The sequence below is a fragment of the Pholcus phalangioides genome, unplaced genomic scaffold, assembly GCF_987345545.1.
Source record: "Pholcus phalangioides strain wild (caught in Gottingen) unplaced genomic scaffold, Ppha-v1.0 ptg000007l_1, whole genome shotgun sequence".
In the NCBI taxonomy this organism is placed as follows: domain Eukaryota; kingdom Metazoa; phylum Arthropoda; class Arachnida; order Araneae; family Pholcidae; genus Pholcus; species Pholcus phalangioides.
The window spans coordinates 8,231,348-8,254,381 of NW_028301600.1; the positions used below are offsets into that span (position 1 = coordinate 8,231,348).

The 23,034-nt window shown below is 34.9% G+C and overlaps 1 protein-coding gene across 1 annotated transcript in view; it reads right to left on the minus strand.

The window, feature by feature from the left end:
* The window catches only part of melt (ventricular zone expressed PH domain-containing protein melted), a 127,855-nt gene that overhangs the window by 8,351 nt on the left and 96,470 nt on the right, over window positions 1-23,034 (minus strand). The window contains exons 10-14 of the mRNA XM_089232622.1: window positions 22,689-22,989; window positions 18,023-18,158; window positions 8,604-8,743; window positions 7,106-7,234; window positions 5,631-5,780 (exon numbers count right to left, since the gene is read on the minus strand). Of these exons, the coding sequence (XP_089088748.1) occupies window positions 5,631-5,780; window positions 7,106-7,234; window positions 8,604-8,743; window positions 18,023-18,158; window positions 22,689-22,989 (856 nt within the window). The remainder of the gene's footprint in view (window positions 1-5,630; window positions 5,781-7,105; window positions 7,235-8,603; window positions 8,744-18,022; window positions 18,159-22,688; window positions 22,990-23,034) is intronic.

The window sequence follows — 23,034 nt, forward strand, 5'->3', positions numbered from 1 at the left end:
TGCGCCGCTGTTTCTCTTCAAATACCAGTGCTGTGCTGGGAAAGGATGCATTTCACATTCCTTCAGCTCCCTTGCCACAAAGGAAGGAACCCTTTATACCCTACAATCCCTCGATCAGCATACAAAAGAAAGTGGATGCGAGAATCATTACGTCACTGGCAAGAAAGATGGAACACTGAAAGTACAGGGTGTAAGATCCACGAAATTCTACCCAAAGTCAGTACTTGCCATTACTTGCCAGTCCACTTGCCATGGCCCAGAAACATCATCTGTTTCACAAAACACAGGCCATTCCTGGCCTATCTGGCAAGATTCAAGATTCAAAAAGTAGCCTCTGCGAAAAAGAGGGAAACAATTTTCATTTCATCTCAGAGTGCCCCAAGACCACAGAGTTCCATTTAAACTTACCATACATGGACAAGCTGACACTCTGGAAACGACGCATCATCAGAAGTCCCATGAATGCCAATTGCACAATAAAACTTGTTAAACTTCTTGAAACATAACAGAATTCAGACATTCAATTAACTGGACTGACAATTCCAACGTCTCTGAATATACCGCTTCAGGACCAAGACCAAAAATTCCTAGCTACCATCCCATGATCACAAGACTCAGGAGTAAAGAAAGATAAATCCAGGCAGCCCTTTGAGATACCCTCTACATCCCAATTACAGCATCCAGGTGTAAATGTACATAGTTAATCAAAATAAATTAACGTGCGTCTAATCTTTTTCTTTGGTATACATACATATTTCATTATTGTTTCCATTTCTCTCTTATGTTAATCCTGACTGTATCGTGCTCAATGTTTTCTGATGGATTGTTTTCATAGAATGTATATAACTATTTCGTTGGTTGTATAAATGGAAGATGCTCTACAACACAACCCAGCCTCTTAGGAGGTGAAGAGAGGAAGTTGTCTTGCACAACTGCTCTGGGCATGAGCAGTCATCAATCAATCCTTCAGCTTCAACGTATCTGTTCTAATAGATATCGGTTCGTGAGACATTGTGCTACAGGGCTGTTATGCCTGATTTATTCTCTAACACAATATGCTGAATCTTCAGTATAGTGCTTACAGCACTGTTCCAGTCTCTCTGCTGCTCCTCCAGGTTGCCGCTGTGCTGCCCGGCCATATTCTCTTCGTGTATCATTCTTTCGTATGATGTGAGCTCTACGCAGATGGTGGAGATCCGTCAACGACGTCCTGGGACTCAACAACTTTGGCCACCTGCTGCATCGCTGAAGTGAGAGGCGCCTTAATGAACTGAGCTGGTGAGACGAATGAACGATCTGTTGACTATCATACGTAGACATATAACGATATGTAGACCAAACTATTAGATTGAACTTTTATTACTAAAAAATTTTAACATGAAATTAATGTTGAGATAAATGAGTTGAGAAAAAAAATGGTTGTTCTGTAAAAGGCCTAAAACTTAAGAAGTAACTGAATAAATGATTATAAGTGGAAAACAGTCTCTTTCATTTTTGTCATCTGTTTAATGATTCAATGTTGGGAAACATTAAAAATAAACTGGGAACAATAATAATAAAATAAACTGAAGATACAGTAGAATTACAAAATTGGGTTTGAGATCGCTACTGAAGTGATCTATAGTCTTGCAGCAGGCCACTTAAGTGATCTATAAATGAGCCACGGGTCACTTAAGTGATCTGGAACAGTGCCCCAGGTTACTGATGTGATCTGAGAATGTGAAGCTTAGTTCATTCTTACAAAATTGGGTCTGAGATCGAAGGCCACATCAGATGACTCTGAGGGTCACATTTGGTCCATGCGTTCTGAGCGTAAGACAGTTTAAAGGGTGAAATTTGTGGGCCCCCCCGGTCCTTTCTTCTTGCGGTGCTGTCATTGAGATTAAATATTACAGTGTCAATATACTCATACTTTCAAGTATAATAAAATATATAATTATCATAATCAATTACAGAACAGATTATCATTTTACATGTTACATAGCTCGCAAATTTTAGTTGTTTTTTCTTCAGAAATAAAACGGCTATTCCCAATAACAGTCACCTCTCAATAGCGGCCACATTTTCATGGTCCTGTTAGTGGCAGTTATTGGGAGGTTTTACTGTATATAAATCTGAAAAAATCCTGGTTGTAATTATGACCATGTGTCTCGTTTAATGAAACAAGACACATGAAATTCTGTTTTTTCTGGTTTCAAAATGTTAAAAAACATATGCCTTTTTTATTTATTCCATTTTTTTTTTCTTGAAGTTAAAATCCTTTTTTCTTTAATTCAGAAATTGCGAAGAGTTAGAATGGAATTGTCTAATATGTATCATGAATTAAAATACTTTTTTAAATGTGTGGTGCATTTCATAGATTTCGTGTCACTTTTGGCAGAGGAACTGTGATACGAACGTGTTGAAGGAAACCGAGACCAAGAACTCAAGGGTAATTTTTTTTTAACATTATATATGCTTTCACTATAGAAAAGGCATTGCAAAAGAAGCGCTACACGTACATGGATCACAGCAGTTATTAGGATTTAAGGCCTGATTATATGATGTGAAGTGAATACGGAAATTTTTGTCAATGAGGAAGGGGGAATCGGACACCTTTTGTTTTTTCCTTTATGGTCTTGCAGGTTCATAATGATAACTTATTGGGAAAAAATTAGTCTAGTTCAACCTAAGTTTCAAAATATGCAAAAAGAGAAAGAACTTTTGTTGACTAAAAACATTCTAACATAAACTGATGTCCTGATAACTATAAGCAGATTTTTTCTCATGTTATGATATAGGTTTCTGTACTTTGCAAAAGTGATAACATTACTCATGATTCTATCAACACTACTACACCAAACGCCAACTCTGGCCATATCGATATAATGCAATTTACTGCCATTAATGAGATGGGTTGGAAATGAAGGCACTGTCTATAGGTGGTCACCTCAAGCGTGTTAGGAAAAATACCTTATCTATATCCTCTCTCGGTTCAAACCTGGGACTAAGACCAACCTTCATGGTGGTAGATGAGCATCTTACCACCACGCCACTTGGGCACATGATTTTTAAAAATTTATTCTATTAACACTAGAACTACCAAATTGTAGTTTTGACCACACTTGGAAATTTTAATTTTTTATTCAGATTTTAAATACACTATGAATGCATTTTTTAGGAAATAAAATTATTATTTATTTTTCTCTTCTAAAAATAGACTATAGAATCTGCCATGCTTCATTACATTTCAAGCGTAAGCAAACATACAGGGTGTTTTAAAAAAGATGAGCTAATTTTTAAAAGGTGGAAGAATCCATTCAAATAATTTATGTCTTTACACATATATAACACAACTATTTCTACACCATCATACAATTATATAAGAAATGAAAAAATTGCTTGACAATTGCATCAGCACCTCATGTTCTTTCTGCTAGTAAATTCAGTATTAGCCTCAAACGTAAAATCTCTTGACTGCTCCAGCTGGGATGGGGAAGGAAGAGCATAGGTGGTGGAACCTTAAGGATTCAGGTCATTTAATCCCCAAGAACTTTTGTGAAGCATGCCCTCACTAATTCATACAAATACAAATACAAATACAACGCCACAACAGGCAAATTGCCCAACGAGGTGGCTGCATCATGGATCCCCGAGCCCCTACCTACTACTGCTACACCACACCCCCCCCCCCCCCGCGGAACCCCCCAACGAATCGTTACATGCGGGAATGTGCGTGTACGTGTAGTGCAACCTGACGTAAAGTTTTTTGTTTTCTGTGTAATGCTTGTTATGTGTAGTGCTGTCATCTGCCCCCAGTTTTACTAACTATGAGTGAAGTGTTATGGTTGAATTATTTACCGTTGTAGGACTGTTGCTCTCTGTGGCGAGACTTTTTAACGGGGAGATCGGCTCGCATTTGCGCCTTGAAGTTGGGAACCACAGAAAACCAACTTCAGCCGACCACCACTGTGGGGTTCGAACCCGGATCCTCGCATCACGAGTCCGGCACTATAACCACTCGACCACCACAGCATACAAAGCAATGCACTTACCCCCCCCCCTCCCATTTTACCAAATTCCTTATATATACAAAGTCTGGCAGCCCTAGTAACCCATCATTGTTGTACCTTATCGAATGGAGGCAGTTGATTGCCATGGAGCAACTTACATTTTGAAATCAATGAATAATACACAATGTAAATTCTAAAAAAAAATTAATATAATTTTTTTTAAAGGGTTGGGGCCCCACGGTTCCTGTTTCCCTAAAAACCCTCATACGACAATATTTCAAAACAGGCAACCTAAGTTCTTACGGTACTTGATTTGATCTAAAAATATATGATTTACAGCAGTATCGTGAATGTTTGCAATAGTGGTCAAAAAGACTGCTCCAGTAGTTCTAGTGTTAAGTGTCGTCTACTGTAATAACAAAACATAAAAAAGGTATAAGAAATTGATAAAATGAACTGAGCACTCATTTCTGACCTTTATCAAGAAAATATATAAGGAGTCTTTACTCAAGTGAGTAAAAAAATTTATACTCCAATAATCCATGGAATTTTAGGAAGTAAGAAGAGAAAATAATACCCGTTGCTTGATTAAGACATTAACTAGGATTTTTGTTAGGAGGGTCAAACTTTATTTTGCCTCCTACTGCAAAAAATTTCTTAAATAAGTTTATTTGTGCATTGTGTTTTAAAGTAAACATTATTTTCACCCTCTTTTTATCTATGAAATTAGTTGCTGTTCAAGATTACTACCTGGGGAATGGGTCTTCTTTATCTCCTCTAGTTCCAGCCTTCTGTGAAGCTTCAGTTAAGGATTACATTATCATTGAATCCCACGCAATTAGGTTTTTTTACAAAGCCACCCCTGAAGAAATTTGTTCATTGAATTCTACATAATACAGAAGTAAACCTAATCGATGGCCTTCACGCTATGTAGCTTATTTTTGCAGCTGCTTGGATCATGTTCAGTCAGTCATTGTATTGCACACATATAAGCATGACATAGCATCCACAATTCACATTTTGGGTACTTTCTCATGAAGCATAATGTCACTTGGATGCACCAGTTTCTTGTATTTCCAATAAATATATTTTTCTGTAAACCAGACACGAAGTTACACATTTTTTTGCTATAATGTTCATTTCATTTCCCAATTCCCTTTCATTATTACATAATGTTCCCTTTCATTTTCCCAAAAGAGACAGACATCCTGTACATTAAAATATTTGTATTATTCAGAGACCAATTATTGCGAGATGAAAATATACAAATTCTGGAGTCAAGACTGACAGGTTTGATATTATAACTCAAACCAAACACTGTCAGTCTTAACCACATAAAATGCATATGAAAATATGATCAGATAATTCTGAATGACAATAATTCAAAATGACAATTGTTTTAAAACTAGGCTTATGTTTACCTATTCGCTCTATAGGGTATGGCACCTAAGACAGAGATCTGCTTCTAAATTATACTGGGGAGCTATGTAATGAATATTTTGTTGTATAAGATAGATTCTAAAGTAACATTTAACACAAGCACAATAAGAACAATATATACATCCAAATTATGAATAATTTATATTTACGCATATATAAAATAAAAGTAAAAAAAAAAAAAAAGATTTCTTTTGTTACCTCAATTACAGGCTGGGTATCTTGAAGAAAACCCAATGCTCTATCTGGATGATTACACAAGAAGCATCCCCATAAGTTCAATGGGCCATTATATTCGAATACATCAAAAAACCTGGCAGTTCGAAGTTCATTTATCAGGATGTCTTGATCCTAAAAGAAAAAGATATTCACTTCAGTTACTGACTACGAATGCTAGGAGAATGAAAAAGTTTATGAATCTTTATAATATAATAATAAAGCTAAATAAATCATTATCACCTCTGGATATTTGTAACCATTCCTTCAAGAGTCATTATGCTTCATTCATATCAAAGTACTCTTTATAAGCAGTTTAAAGAGTTTAAACAGGGAAAATAATCAGCTTGTATAAAGGAGGATTTTTGCAAAGCAAAACTAATTATTTTTTTTTGCAGTGATACGAGGCTAAAATCAATAGACATGAAACATGATGCTATCCATGTGGTGGTGAATACCTCATTCATGCATTAGTAAGGGATTGTTTTGGGTCTGAACAGGATTCTAATGACATTGCCTATATAATTTAATTAATTAAGACAAATTTAATATAGATTCTTCTCCAATGACATCATTATCTTTTCCTGGCCATTCTTTTTTTAACTCAGAAAATCAGAATTTGATAAACTGGATCATAATTGCAATTGTCTCGCCATCGTTCAACTTCACTTTCACTTATATCTATTGTCCTTTTCATGACTGCATGATAAGCAAACGTCTTAAAACCTTCAAAATCATTCTAGGTTCTGTACCTTGATAGTGTATTTATCCAATATTTTTTCCATAGCCAAAAAAACTATATTTCCCATTAATTAAAGTTGTGAATGTTAACTTTTACATTAGGAAAATTGAAGATGGCAGACTCGATACTATATTTGTGAAAATTTTGCAGTATCTTAATTCTCATTTCATATTTTCTGAGAAAGAAAAACACCATCTTCCACAACACAATTATTATACGTTCAAAAAGTATTTTTGTAGACTCCATTAATTACTATCCGAATAGCTACACATTAGATTCCCTCCCCCCTGTTTCAAAAGCAGTAAGTATCCAGTAAGGATTTCATTGGATACAAAAAACGAAAAGCCAAAAAAAATCATAAATGAATTTAATTATAATTTAATTTTACAGCTCATTTGACCCTTACTCAACTTCCAATACAGACTCAATAAATGTATTTGAGTGTGAGGATCAGCTGAAATGTTCCTTTCTCGTGTGTTGTATTATTTTTATGGGAAAAAAATATCCAAAAGCAAAGTTTTAACCATCAAAGATAAAATAGAAATTACAAAGTTGCTAGAAAAAGGTGAAAAGTATTTTTATACATCTAATGTCCATATGGTGTTATATATACTTGCTATATGCACTAAATTCCTGAGAAATTTCAGTATTTTTCACTTGAATATGGATTTAGCAAGTGACTGTGTTAACATACATGTATATCATAGGTTTTACATACCTTTGCTGAAGGAAAAGCAGATGTTACTAAAGTTAAAAATGTTTTATTATCTGCTTTCAATGTATCCCAGCAATTTTTCAAACTACTGACTGATGTTTCTCTGGTGCTCAATGCAACAGAAGCTCTGGCCTGAAAGAAAAACAAATTATCAAACAAAATATTCGCAAATTTACTTTCTGTATGCTCTCAGAAGAAATCGGTGATTAACTTAAACAAATAAAAATCAATTTACTGTAATTTAGATGCCAAAGATACAGCCACAGTCAAGAATATATTCAATTTATGGTGATCTTCATTTGATGATGCACAAAATTATTGAGACACTAAACATTGGTACTGCAGCAGTTTGAAAGCACAACCATTAACTAAACACTAAATTACATTAGTTAATTCTTCCCCACCAGCTTAAATAAGTTGGATAATGTCCTTATTTTTTGCTTCTAAATTCAACTCATTTACCAGTATTTGATCAAGACCTTCAAAACATTTTAAAGCTCTTTGATGTTTTTTACAAAAGTTATGTGGAACTTTGTCAAAAATTATATGGAAGAAATGCAAAACATCATTTCTTCGCTGCTATTATTATGCCAAGAGAGAGTGTCCATTTGAAATAATGAAGTAACCCTACAAACCTTTCGTGTAAATGAACAACAGTGCAATTTTTGCACAAAAATATTTTTTTCTCTGCTCGTCTTCATCTGAGGGGCTAACATGTGAACATATATGAATACAAGACTACAACAGGCAAAATGCCCGATGAGGTAGCTGAGAAAAAGATGTCCATAACAAATATGGATGTCATATATTTCTAAAACACGGCAACCCAACTCAACTCAGAAAACCTAAGCCGTTCGTCAATGAGTATTCCCAAATCGGTGACATAGTTGCATCCGTTTTTAAACTAAGAAAAAAAAAATCAACGAAAAATCAAATAAAAGGAAGTTACAAAAACTCCTTATGCATTTTGACACGCTATGGGTGTTGTCTTCAGAGGATGAACTATCATGCTGACCGAGGATCCCACTTGGATTGATTACCAAATCTCAACTCGGTTGCTCAGCAGAAAGAAAAAAATATACATCTGTCCACGTCAAATGTCGTGACCAAAAAGTTTTTTTTTGGTCACGATGTTTGACGCGGACAGGTGTATATTTTTTGTTTTTTTCTTTCCGCTGAGCAACCGAGTTAAGATTTGGTAATCAATACAAATGGGATCCTCTGTCAACATGAAAGTTTATCCTCTGAAGACAAGACCCATAGCATGTCAAAATGTACAAGTTTTCGTAATTTTCTTTTTTATTTGGCTTTTCATTGATTTTTTTTCTTAGTATTATTAGGCAGTTTACCTACTCTTCCATGTTTTTAAACTGTTGTATTCCAAGCAGTTGAAAACAAATAACATACTTTGCTTATCTTAGAAAGAATTTAGAACTTTTTTTACTTATTGATATTCTTCTGAAGATTTAAGGTTTATTGCTACAATTAATACGAAACTGACCTGTAATGCTAGAAACATTAAATGTATCCAAACTCTTGGATTTCTTGTTTTCATTATAAAGAATGTCTTGTTATAAAGACAATGCTCTCCCTTTCCTTGACAAGCAAAATAAATTTTTGCATGTTTTCTGGCTTTGCGTTCTGAAAAATACAGAAATTTAAATTTTTTAAGCATACATAAAATACAGGGTGCATAGCTAAGAACACCCACCACAAATTACTGGTGAACTGTTGATCCTAGATGCCTACTTCCAATCATAAAAAGTATCCAAATAGCGTGTAGACTTCAGCAGGGACATCTGAAGACATCATGTGCCTCTGGGCCAAGTGATTTTTATGAGGCCCTACTTGGCAGATTTCATGAAAATTTCAATCAGTTCTCATTTTTGTGAGGCTCCTCTTCTCTTGGGGGTCCTGGGCCGTACCCAGGTGGGACCATGCGTTAAGATAGCACTGGACCCGAGATACGTCATTCGTATTGCAAGGGGTTGCATAGTTATCAAAATAAAAAAAATTAACTTTTATAATGGAGACACCTGGTGATCAAAAACCCAATTAGAAAGTTGTTGCCCTGTTTCTCCTGAGGCCAACAAAAACAATTCCACATTTGTCAGTGAGAGTATAAAAGTGTAACAGGTAATATGCGATCATTTACTTAAAAAAACAAGGGTACTGAAGGTGATTGGAGAAAGTAAAAAAAGGTAAATCTATAGGTTAGCAGGTTACATTGGCACTGATAAAAATCATTTTTCAAGTATGTCAACAATGGATGTAAGAGGACAGTTTGCCACTCTCTTGATAGCAAGATGTAGGGTAGAGAGCAATGTAGGCATGTGTAGTGCTTTCCATGACTTTTTCTCATCAGGTTTTAGTAGAGAAGGTGATATCCAAAGTATGGGTGTGTCAGGGGTGATAAACCATTCTCAACAATATTACAGTGGAAGACGTGGAAGTTCTAAAACTTCTAAAAAAACGTAAGTGCAAGAAAAGCACCAGAAAAAGATATTTATCCTAGGATCCTTATGGAATATGATAATGAACTGTTGGGGCCATTTGCTTAGATTTACAGAAGTAGTGTTGCTGAGGGTATCATACCAGGGGATTGGATGCTTGCTAATGTCATTCAGACATTTAAAAAGAATGGTGGAGAGAGAAACCATGTCAAATTATCGTTTAGTGAGTTTAACAAGCTTCCTCTCGAAAATTTTGGAAATTACTATCAAAACATCAATTGGTGAAACAGATAAGACGAGAATAAAATATTGCAGGAAAACAAGCATGGGTTCAGGAAGAGAAAGCCATGTCTAACCAACCTCCTTTGCTTCTATGATGACTAGGCTTTGGGAAAAGGCAAAAACACTGACATTGTTATTTTCATTTCCAGAAGGCATTCACTCACGTCCGCATGGTAAACTCTTAAACCATTTACATGAGATTGGTGTTTGGGCAACCTGTTGAAATAGATAGAATTGTGGTTGAGAAATAGGTTATAACGGGTTATGATGTACAGGAAATCTTCTGATTGGAACAGGTGTGAAAAGAAGTGTCCTTGGGTACTTTTTCACTTTTAATCAATAAACTTTATCAATCCCATCGATACCGTGTTTGCAAATTCACAGATGACATGAAGCTAATGGGGTTGTGGGAATCCAAGCACTAGGGAGTTGCTTCAGACAAACTTCAATAAAATTGCAGCACTTGCTAATGAATGGAGCACGACATTCAGTGTTGATGAGAGCATGGTTGCTCATTTTAGTTCGAACAACCTAAGTTTTATTTATGAGTTGAACACACACACACACACACATTATTACTATCCGGATGCAAGTAGGGTCCCCAATTTGGGAGTTATCATTGACAAGCTCTTTAGGTGTTCTGAAAACTGTTCAGTGGTGGTCACAAAATCAAATAGAATGCATGGTTTCATTTTCAAAAAGGTCTCTTCTCATTCTCAAGTCATTCTTCCACTTTTTCGAGGCTTAGTTCGCCCTAGACTGAAGTATTTTGTAAGGTTTTTGAGACCATACCTACAGAAATGAACATAGACTTGGTTGAGGGGGTGCAGAGAAGAACTATGTGTGCTCTTGTTGGCACACTAGGCTTGAGCTGTGAAGAGTGATTGCTGGAATACGTTTACAATGCAAGTGTCCACGGGAATACGATCTAAGTGTTTAAAATCTTTAAAAGTGATGAACAGGATGGACCACGAGTTATTAATACATCTTCAATCTACTGCTATGACAAGGGGACACCAGTATCAATTAGTAAGGGACAGCTCTAGGCTGTGGTGTCGCTGAGAGTTTTTCTAGCTTACCTCTGGGGGCCATGAATTCTAACACAATTGGCACATTTAAAAAGAAATATGATGCTTATAATAGGAGGAATCAAGAAGCTATGCATACTTAGATACGACAATTATAATATTTTCTATGGGCACTGTATTATATATTTTTTTTTCTTCTCATTATATATGCTCTTATTTTGGGGTGCTGTAGTTTAGTTTTATATTTAACGTCCATATTTTTCATGGGCATATTTTTTCAGACACCTCATTAAGAAATTTGCCTGTTGTGATCTTTGTGTTTATATTCACTGAGATATTTGAATTCAAAATAATGAAGGAAAGTTTGGGAAAAACAGCATGAATGTGGGCAAAACACGTTTTACCAACCATTTGTCCTGCTCTTTCCTAACTTTTACCAATTTTTTGAATTAAAATATTTCAGCAACTACTGCAATTAGAAATTTGGAATTTTTTTTCGTTGGCCTCGGGAGAAACTGGACAACTACTTTTTATTGGGTTTTTGAGCACAGGGTGCCTGTATTGAAAAAAAAAACTATTTTTACTTTATTCACTATACAAACCCTTGCAATATAAATTATGTATCCGAGATCTATATATTTGGATACTTTTTCTAATTGGAAGTATGCCTCTAGGATCAATAGTTCACCAGTAATTTGCCGTGTGTGCTGTTAGCTATGCACCCTGTATATTTAAAGAATTATAACAAAACAAAAAAAACATGTTAGATTATTGGTGCGAAGCAGTGTAGCCCAAATCAATAAGAAATTTTTCTACCATACCAAAAAACGTTCAAAGGTTTTACAAGTTTGTAACCTGCTTAGTTTTGTCAGAATATTTTCTGACACAGAGGTACAACTTATGGAAAAGACATAGCACCAACACCACCGCATAGCACATTCGTACATTCATTCATCTTAACGAAACCCAAAAACTTTTCTTCAACTCCCAACCCCATCTTGTCTGTAATCACCACAAAATTTGTAAATCGTAACAGTACCCAATTGTCTGGGGAAAATATGTTGTAAAAATTTTGTATGTTTTTTTTATTTTTTAACACAAAATAAAGTGTTCCAGACTCTGCCACAAAGCCGGGCTGGAAGAGATCTCGGCAACAGGATAAGCCCAGTGGCGAAGTCCTGGCGTTTGTTCATTCATTCATGCATAGCACATTGCTACCCTAGAAAGTCCTCTTTATGGAGTGGTTAGTGTATCAACCTCTCAGTTAAAGGAAAGAAAAACTGTTTATAATTGACTATAAACAGTAGACCAGGCATCTTCGATCTGTTGCTTCATCGAGTGCTCAATGCTTGTGTTAGATTTTGCATTCGTGAGCACTTGGTCAACATTACAATTAAACAACTTGCACAAATTGCATTTGAGGATTGAAATCAGCCTGATTACATGCATTAGTATGTCAAACTTGCTGTGAGGGTGCTCTTCTTTTAATGATTGGTAAAGGCACTGCTTCTGACCAAAAAAAAGTTGAAGGCCTCTGCTGTAGGCCCTAGTCTAATTGGCTCTAGTGTGCATAAAATGACCAAAATTATATTAGGGGTAGAGTAAAATTTTTGCCTCCTTTCCATTACATTATTACACAAACATGAAACACGTATAATACAAAGTGTAGTCTGTCTGAATATTAAGGTAGAGTGAATCAGGAAAAAAAAGGAGGGGGGGGGGAAAAAGATTAATTCGAATTTCGTAATACATGTTGGAGGCAAACAGAAGTGTCAGATCATGGTGCAAATAAATATTTTCAGTCATCAAGGTGCTTATTTTAAGAGAAAAATAAATATGCATGCAAAGAAAGAGGAAAAAAAACATACACAATTTTCCTAGTTCATATATACATATGCTTACGTATGCATAGAAGGTAGTGAATTAATTCCCTCGTTCAGTAACACTTTTCTATATCAGATATGCAGAGAGTACAAACAAAAGATTTTTTTAAAAGTATACTCATTTTGAATGTTTTGTAGATTTACTGGTAAACTATTATATTGTTTAGGAGCAAGGTAAATGAAACTTTTGCATAAAATGTTTTTATGAGATTTGAGGTTCACTAATATCTCTGGTTTGATCTCCTTGGATCAACCACTGTACGTTTTTTACACAAGTTAAAATTTCTATAAACAGTCAGACATACTTTACAGAAATACAAGTATCTGATTGGTAAAATGTCTAAATTGTTATAATGAGACAAGTTAACACTTTGTCTGATTTGAAAGAATTTTTATAAATTTATTTTAGGTCTGGGTTATTTCACTAATGTTAGTTAAATAATCTCCTTCATATGCTACAAGGCCGTAACTTATGTGTGATTGGATCCATGTGTAATAGAGTGTCAATAGAAATCTGTGATTTACTTAATATTTTAGGTGATAAAATTTGCTTAGTGAAAACCTCAATTTTTTTTTAACATTTGCTATATCGGTTTTCCATTTTAGATTTGAGTCGATATTTAGACCTAGGTATTTTATGGAATTAACTTTTTTCTAGGTTTGTACAATTACAGTTATGTGAAATTTGACAGTCGTTATTGTGATATATTAGTGAGAGATTATGTTCTGTATTATTATATTTTTCTTTTAGTTTCAATCACATGTATCTAGTTTTCTCAACATTGACTTCCATGTTATTGGCCGAATACCAGTTCCAAATTTCCAGGTCTTCGTTGATCATATTTCTCAGGTCATTTAGATTATTTTTACATATTGATGTCAGTTTGCCAAGTAAAATTTGAAAATGCTATATATATGACCTCTGATGCCAATAGAATAGGGTTTATATAGTAAAATTTTGTGGTTAACTGTATCAAAGGCCTTGGAAATGTCAAGAAATATTGCAATTGTTTCTTTATTATTGTCTACACTATTATAAGTAAAATCAGTGAATGAGATTAGGGCTTTTTCAGCGTTAGACTCGGGCAGAAATCCATATTGGTTTTTGGAGAAGAAATGTAAGCACTTAGGTATACAAGTAATTTGCCTTTTAAAACACTCTCAAAAACTTAGAAAATACAGGTAGGACTGCAATGGGTCTGTAATTTGAAAGTTGGTTGATGTCACCCTTCTTAAAAATCTTTGTAATAATAATAGATGTGTTGAGAGAATCTGGAAAAATACCCTCATTTACGAGATCACTATATACAGTCTTATTAAAATATTAATATAAGTTTTAAAGAAAATTTTTAGAAGTGTTTGCAACGATTTCGTCTACGCCAGAGCTTTTTCTTTCATTCAGTATTAGTATGTTTCGAACCTCACACTGGTCAGTTTCTGTATAAAGCGAATGCATATTTGATTTTATGTAAAACCTAGTAATTTTTTATTAAATTTGTGGGTGATTTATTGAGGTAAAGTATTCATTGAAAAAATTAGCTATGTGCCAATTGTCCCCTTCAGGAAGTATTGCTCTTTTATTAATATTTTTTAAAATAGCATTTACAAAAATCCCCACTCTGTTCCCTGCTATTTGTGCATTCATTAAAGCATTAAGAGTAAAATTCATTTTTTGCTATTTTGATCTTGTTTTTTAATACTTCGACTGTTTTGTATGCGATCTGGTAAAACCTGTTTCTGGGGAATCAAATAAATTTCTTATAAAGTTTTTGTGCTTGAAATCAAGTTCAAAATTTCATTGTTAATCCATCTGTTTTTATTTTTCCTTGCTCTTAATTTTATTGAAATACTGAAATTATTTTTAATAGCAATCAGTCTAGGAATCTTGAGTTTGCATCTGTTCCACGGATCTCAGTCATAATTTGCTAAAAAACGTTCTATTTTATTATACTTTATATGTTCACTACTTAATTTTCTATCTTAATTTGGGATTATTTCAGTGTTGTGGAGTAACACGATTTAGCATATAATTTGGAAATGATCAGTTAGTCCATAAATTACTCAGGCTGAATGCACCATTTCCATGTTATGTTCTGCATTTCTTAAAAACATATGATCAACACATGTATTTGATGCCCTTCTAGTAACGTTGTTTAACAGAGCCAAAAATCTGTTTTCGTGTAAGAGATCTAAGTATTCTATACCCAATCTAGAAGGGTTTAGAATGTCAATATTGACCCACTAATATATCACCCACTAATGAAATATTTTTGTTTTTGATTTGAGACAAAACATTTTGTATTTCGTTGTTACAAATATCAACAGGGAAGCTATGCGATCAATAAATTAAAAGTATCTTGAAATCTATAGAGAGAGATTCACAATCTAGTAAAACTAATTCAGCTGAGAATATTTGGTATTCAATTTTTTTGAATTTATATTTACTGTTAGTGTAAGCGATGATACCGCCAGATCGATTGTAATTATGGCAACAATGGTGTACATCAAAGTGTTCAATTTGGTATTGGTCTATTTCATCATCATTAATCCATATTTCGGATAACATCAGTATATAAATTTTGTCAAACATATCAAATAAATCTAAATTAAGTTCATCAAAATTTGATCTTATGCTATGTATATTTAAATGTAACACATTAAATACAAATGAATTTTTTATAGGGCACAAAAATTAGTTTAAATCTTCCAGGCTGTTCAGAGTTACATAATTTATATTTTAAGTCAAACGGATCAACAGTTTCCAAATTAAACAACTGAGACATTATTTAAGTTCAATTCTTGCATTGCATTTTTTCTAAATGCCCTGAATTTTACAGTCTGTCGTACAAAAAATTTGCCATCCTCAACCCAAAAAAATTTGAAATTTTTATCATTTTTAAATGACTTACGCTGGTAGAGCACTTTTTTTTTAATCTGGGGGATAGGTGTTCATTCAAATATACTGGCGTCTTGTTAAAGTGAAAATTTAAGTCTGATGCTATTAGGTGTTTCTGCTTTGCTGCTACGATGATCCGATCGCGCTCTATTTTTGATGAGAACTGAAATATTATGGATTTGTGGCGATCCTTTTTGTTTGTAGGTACCTGGTTAGCAACAAGAATGTTATTCAGTTGTGGCACCTCCAGATTAATAAGCACGGATTTCACCACATCATCACACTCTCGTTTCCCACCTCCAGCACACAGTTTATTTCCAAGTTCATACGTCGGGAGTATAGTTGTATTTCGGTCATTTCGACTTTTAACTCGGCAACCTCGGTCTTCAGACATTCATTTTCAGACTGAATAATCGAGTGATCTTGCTTCATAGTCCTTATCTCACATTTTAGTTGGGCAATCGATGCTGTCAGATCGTTGACCACTTCATTATGATATTTCAGGTTTTTTGAGTATTCCATAAACTGACTGGTATCAAATGATTTAAGCTCAGAGTTTTTAGCTTGTAGCTACTGGAAAAGGTCACTAATACTTTCAGCCAGATTTGTTTTTATGCAAATTTTAAGAGATAGATTCAGTGGCACTCTTCGTAATTACCTCAGTGTTTCCCTCCTCTGTGTTACTGTCAGGTGAGTTCACTGTAGAAGTTTCTTGATGTATACCCGGAGGAGTATTCTGAGGCTGGGAAATGGATCTTGTACACCTCCAGAGATTTTTCTTTTCCTCTGTCATCTGGAACGTTCTATCCGAAAGACCACCACAGAAAAAATGAAGGACACGCTTACAATTTCCAATGCACTTAATCAAGTCTGTCTCGACCTGAATTACTTTCCTTGCAAGCGCTGCAGGTCGCCATTGTAGACTGAATAATCCTTTAATTCTGACAGTTTTAATTAAAGTATTATACACAGAGCTATCTGTATATTTTGATTATTTTTATTTCGACCTTTTTTTAGTGATTTAATAAATTTTAGATCAGAGAGAGCACTTACACATAACCTTCACCTCCGCTGCCACCAAAAACAGATAAAGTTATATTATTTCAAAAAATTTAATGTTGTGCGTAATTTTTCTGAAGAATTATTATACAATTAACAAAATGCAATTGAAACCATTGAATTTTTGTGATATTTTCTTTGAGGTCTATGGGGCGGGTGGGGAGGTTGGTCATTTTCAAAAAAGTTTCAATTATACAATTTTCACCCTTGTATGACATTTTGAGACATGGTCTCTTGAACATCATGTAAACAAGGTTCTATTTGTGGTAATGAATCTAGAGAAAGAGAAATATAACCGCAGGCAAGTTATAAAGTAAAGCTTTTCCCTTTTCTTGGTCATAGGATTGCTATTTAGGATTCGCTATTCAGAAAAGCGATAAGAAGCTGACACCATGAAGCTCAATTGGTGATATCAAGGAAGAGAGCCGGATGGATGGGGACACAGAATGCAAAGGAACAATTTAAAAATTCTGAATCTTTGGAGGAAGACACTCATAAAATCTGCATGTAGGTAGGTCTTGAGAGTTTCAAGAATACCAATTCCCAGGAAGTCGTCTTCGCTGTTGTTGTCTGAAGGACTTGTGTGTGAGAATAGAAAGAAAGAAGGAAGGCAACACTAATATTTTTTGTCTCCTACTGGTCAATTATCCCTTATGGTCTCTGAATTTTTCTGGAATACGCGTTCTCAACAAAAACATTTTTGAAGCTACCAGGGTTAAGGGATTTTTGGGGTTCTGTCCCCGCGGAACACCAGTTGGAAAATCCTGGTGTAAGGTTTGAGTTAAAAATATGCTGCATATGAACTTTAAAGGCTTTCATCAGAGGACAGCACTTAAAGTTCAACTTTCAGGAGTTTTTAAGATGGCTTCCAGGAGAAACTGCCTCTGGGAAAACTGATTTATTGCATAAAATTTAATAATAGAACTCTGGAAAAAATTGTATATGAAGATGAATATACCCTGCATCATCTTTGGCTGGGAAAAACTTCAAAGTGAATTATTTCTTCACAAAAAAAAATTTGACAAAAAAGTTGAAAAAATAGATTTTCTGACACGTTTTTAATGCATTTTTTGTGGATCAAAAATGCAAAAACATTTTGAAAATTTCAAAAAATAAATGCTCAGGTATGAAAGGGTTATGTGGATTCATTTTAAACACTAATTTGTATTGTATGATGCATATTGGTTATAATGAATATTAAATATAACATATTTTGCAAGGTCTTGTGCAATGCCATTATATTAGGATTTCACTATATAAGCTGAAACTTTTTAATTAATTGTTTAAACAAAATTTCAAGGAAATATAATATAGCTTACCTTCTATCGTACACCTGACTGGCAAAGGTATTTTAACAAATACTTTAACCATGTAAGCTTTTATTTTATCTAGATGCTTCTCGCAGAAATGTTGAACAGCGTCTCTCATTGGATATGGTTCAAAGACCGAGATCCTCTAAGAAAAGTAATCAAATTCATAACTGCATTGCATTTCACAACATTCACATATGTTTAAATCAATCAAACTAGCTGTTCTCAAAGTGTTTCACAGCTTTTGAATCATCGCCAATCTTTATCAGGAGGGTTGCTATGAGTTGAGGATATTGATGAAGTGCCTCTAATCTAGACTGTTCTAGAACATCATGGATTAACTATGAATTAATGATTAGACCAAGGGAGCTGTGGGTGACAAAAGTTTGAGAACTGCTGCTCTAAACTTAAAAAGGTTGCCCTTCACTCTAGCAAAAATAGACAAAGTCATCGCTATTGTACAATGAAATTTTCACAGGTAGTCACTTCTCTTTGGTGTAAAGTTGTTCTCAGAATGAACAAGCCTTGCAGACATAATGCTAAGCCAACACTCATTCTATGGCAACAGAATATAATTTGGATGCGGAATACATCTCTATAGCAGCATTTATCAACCTTTCCAAATCCAAGGACTACCAAAATTTTTGAAACAATTCAATGGACCACTAATTTGGTCCAATGAATTGTCATGGGGCACTGAGTTATAAAGAGAAACTTCATTTTTTGAATATGTTTACATTGTATAAATGCAGGTGTCTGGGAGATATGATCGAAGTAATCAAAATTTTCAACGGGATGGACCATGAATTATTAGTACACTGTCAATCAACTGCTTTTACAAGGGGACACCAGTATCGATTGGTAAGAGACAATGCGAGGTTACGGTGTCGCAGGGGATTTTTCTCTAATAGGGTTGTTAATAAATGGGATAGCTTACCCCCGGTGGTAGTAAATTCTAACACAATTGACATGTTTTAAAAAAAATACGATAAACATGTTGGGGTAAATCAAGAAGCTGTTACTTAGAATAATACAACCATAAATACATTTATGGGCATTGTACAGTACTTTATCATGTACTTATATATACACAGTGATTATAAAAAAAACTATCCCGACATATGGGCCCCTAACTGTCATACCATTCACAGAAACTGAATGAAATTTTGGCATAAGGTATTTTGAGGTATGCGCTCAAGAATGATATGGAAAACAACAGTGTCACTCAAACAGTTACGGTTACAGTGAGAAAATTTCGAAAATATCAAATGGCAACACCAAGTTTTTTGTATTGGAATGTGATCTCCATTGTTAAAAACACTAAATAGCGTTGGAATGGCACCTGTAGCACGAAAATCCCCGGAGCTAGGCAAGGAAAAATTAAAAAGGACTTTGCCGTGCACCAGAGCATTAATGTTCGTTTCATTCGTCACACCGTTTCTTCGGCTGAGATCCCAGCCTGATTAGTCCTCCACAAAACGAGAAGAAGAAACCAAGAAATGCAAATTTCGGGTTCTATGTAAGACACAGTCATGACTGACGTCGTCATGCTAGGTAAAAGAAAAGGCACTGCGAAATGCGAGCCACGTATGTTGCTTTCTGCCATTCTGAACAAGATGTCGCTTTCAGGGAAAGAAATCGTAAGGGAAATCGTAAAGATTTATTACCCGAATGGACAAAATGCCGCAGAGACATTGCGTGTTTACCGCAGAAACCATGGATTACGGCGAGGCCCGTGCACTGTCAAAGCTGTTTGGGACTTTATTCATAAATTTGAAGAACCTGGTTGCACATGCGATCGACCTCTGTATGGACGACCTTTCTTTCCCGTGGAAGCTGTTGCAGAAGTTCATCAGACGATAAGCACAGTTCGTCCCGCAAGTGCACGTGGTGTTTCACGTGTTCTGAATCTGCCAAATTCAACTGTCCGCAAGATTCTGCGCTCTGTTCTAAACATGTTTCCGTATAGATTCCAGCGTGTCTAGATGTTGGAAGCGGGAGACTATCAATTACAGCTGGATTTTGTGAATCAATTCCTTATCCAGTATGATGAAGATAGCAGCTGGCCTTTACACATTCTGTGGACAGATGAGGCGCATTTCTTGTTAACTGGTAACATGAATTCGAAAAATTGTGTGCACTGGGCAGACAATAATCCACATGATGTGCTTGCACGTCCATTACACGAGGAAAAAGTGACTGTGAGGTGTGGTATAACGAGTACGTTCATCCTCTGCCCTTACTTTTTTGAAGAGGTTACTGTCGGTGATCTGCAAACATGTACAGTAACGAGTGCTCGCTATCTGGACATGTTAACTCGTTACGCGATTCCCGCATTGCAACGGCAAAATGCTCTATCTGAAGTTGTGTGGATGCAAGATGGCGCTCCTCCACATGTAGGGTCTTCAGTCAAACGTGTCTTAAGTCAACAGTTTGGTGACATAGTTATCTCCCGTCATTTCCCGTTTCCGTGGCCACCAAGGTCTCCTGATCTCACACCAATGGATTTCTGGCTGTGGGGATATCTGAAATCCAAAGTGTATCAGTTTCGTTCGCAAACTGCATCTGATTTGAAAGATGCCATCAGAACTGCGATTCAAGAGATTCCTATTGCCATGGTACGTGCTGCAGTGCTATCCACCATCTGCCGCATGCAAAGTGTCATCGTGTGTGAAGGAGGTCATGTGGAAAATTTGTGAAACACAATAAAATGCTTTATTTTATGCTGCTTCTCTGCCCTTATTGGTTGTCCTCACTTTTAGCCTATCTACCGCCGGTGATTTTCATGCTACAGTTGCCGTTCAAACGCTATTTAGGGTTTTTCACAATGGAGATTACATTCCAATACAAAAAACTTGGTGTTGCCATTTGATATTTTCGAAATTTTCTCACTGTAACCGTAACTGTTAGAGTGACACTGTTGTTTTCCATATCATTCTTGAGCGCATACATCAAAATACCTTATGCCAAAATTTCATTCAGTTTCTGTGAATGGTATGATAGTTAGGGGCCCATATGTCGGGATAGTTTTTTTATAATCACCCCGTATATTGGTTTTAATTGTATTTTGAACTGGGTTGCTGTATTTTTGAAATATGACATTTATATTCGTTATAGGCATCTTTTTCTCAGCCACTTGGTTGGGTATTTTGCCTGTTGTGTCGTTGTATTTGTATTCAATTCACATAATTGTGTGTAGGCTTTATTTATCATTCAAAACTTTGTGAAAATCATTAACATTACTTGAATGCAAATGAATAATTTTTTTTAATTTTGAATTAAATTTTCAAGTTTGCCTGAGGACCACCTGTCATATCGTCATGTACCACCTCTGGTCCATAGACCATTGTTTAAGAAACGCTGATCCATAGTTTTGGAATTGTACTTGAGTCGTAAGCATTACAAAAACAAAATTAAGTGTTTTATATCTTATTACAAAGAAGAAAGACCAATGCATCTAACAACAGTGGCCTGACCTTGATATGACCTTAAACATCAAGCTTATATTACTGGAGGGAGAATGACGTCAGCAGTCTCCTCTTTGACAGTGCTCAGAATGCTGTCCCAAACATCATTCCCAGGAAGATCATTACTGTCAGCACAATTCCCGTTATTTTCTTATGGCGTCCATAAGTTCAAGGAAGAAAAGAACTGTTTATTTTTTTTAAGATTTACAACTATTATACCAGAATTAAAGCAATAATTCCAGAATCAATGAAAGGCAATTATACAGTTAATGAAAGACACTAGATTTAATGTAAAAGACAATTCTAGATTTAATGTAAAAGACAATTCTATAATTAATAAAAGGAACATAAATCCAGAATTAATGAAAGGAATTATTCCAGAATTAATGAAAGGAATTATTCCAGAATTAATGAAAGGAATTATTCCAGAATTAATGAAAGGAATTATTCCAGAATTAATGAAAGGAATTATTCCAGAATTAATGAAAGGAATTATTCCAGAATTAATGAAAGGAATTATTCCAGAATTAATGAAAGGAATTATTCCAGAATTAATGAAAGAAACAGTTCCAGCATTAATGAAAGAAATAAATCCACAACAAATGAAAAAGAAAACTCAATATTTTTTACTTTTATAGAAGTTCTCCATCGTTTTTTAATCTTTAGGAGACAATTAATTGCAGCCTTTAGAGATTGAACTGTACATTTCAATATTGGCCTGGTGCAAACTGTGTATTAAAAGGGGTTGGTGCATGCAAATTTTCCAAAGCAAATTTTTCAATTGTTAAATACTTTAAAAATTTCTGCATCCAACTGCGTTTGAGTCTTTGTTCTACCTACACTAATTTGTTTTTGTTCTCTCTATATAACTGTAGTGTTTTTAAAATATAAACTGCTGGCAGGAACATTTTTTCAAACGCTACTTGTTCCAAATGTCTTGAAACTTCATGTGTCTCTCAGCCCTAAGGTGTGATTCTGTGATTCAACAAATATAATACGGCTAAAAACTTTGCAATATGAAAACAATGTTACACCATGACATATTAACAGATAGAGTAACCAGTCAACCAACATGAAAAAATAACTTCTAGTAAATTATTAAGCAATTAAAAAAATTCTTACACTGAACCCTTTTTACCCAATAGCCAAAATAAATTGTATTTCAAGTGAAACAAATAAAAATATTAGTGCCATAAAAAAACAAATACCTGCAAATTTCCAGAAGAAGGGGAACTGCCATGCGCAACAACTGTTACATTAGAAGAATTCCTCATTTTCGGACAGTGTGCTGAACCACTATTTGACGAAGAATATGTAACAGTGGTACTGACAGGAACTGATGCTGAGCTGCTAGCATGAGCACTGACAGAATTTCCTGATTGGCTCACTGATGTAGTGGTGGAAGTTGATAAACTTGATCTTAATGGTAAAGCATCATGAACATTAGAAGGTGAATTCCCAATAGAAACGGTTACAGGACCTTCTTCTTGTAATGTTGGCATGCTACCACTATTAAAAAAATATACCCACTCTTGAAATTGCATGAAAACAAAA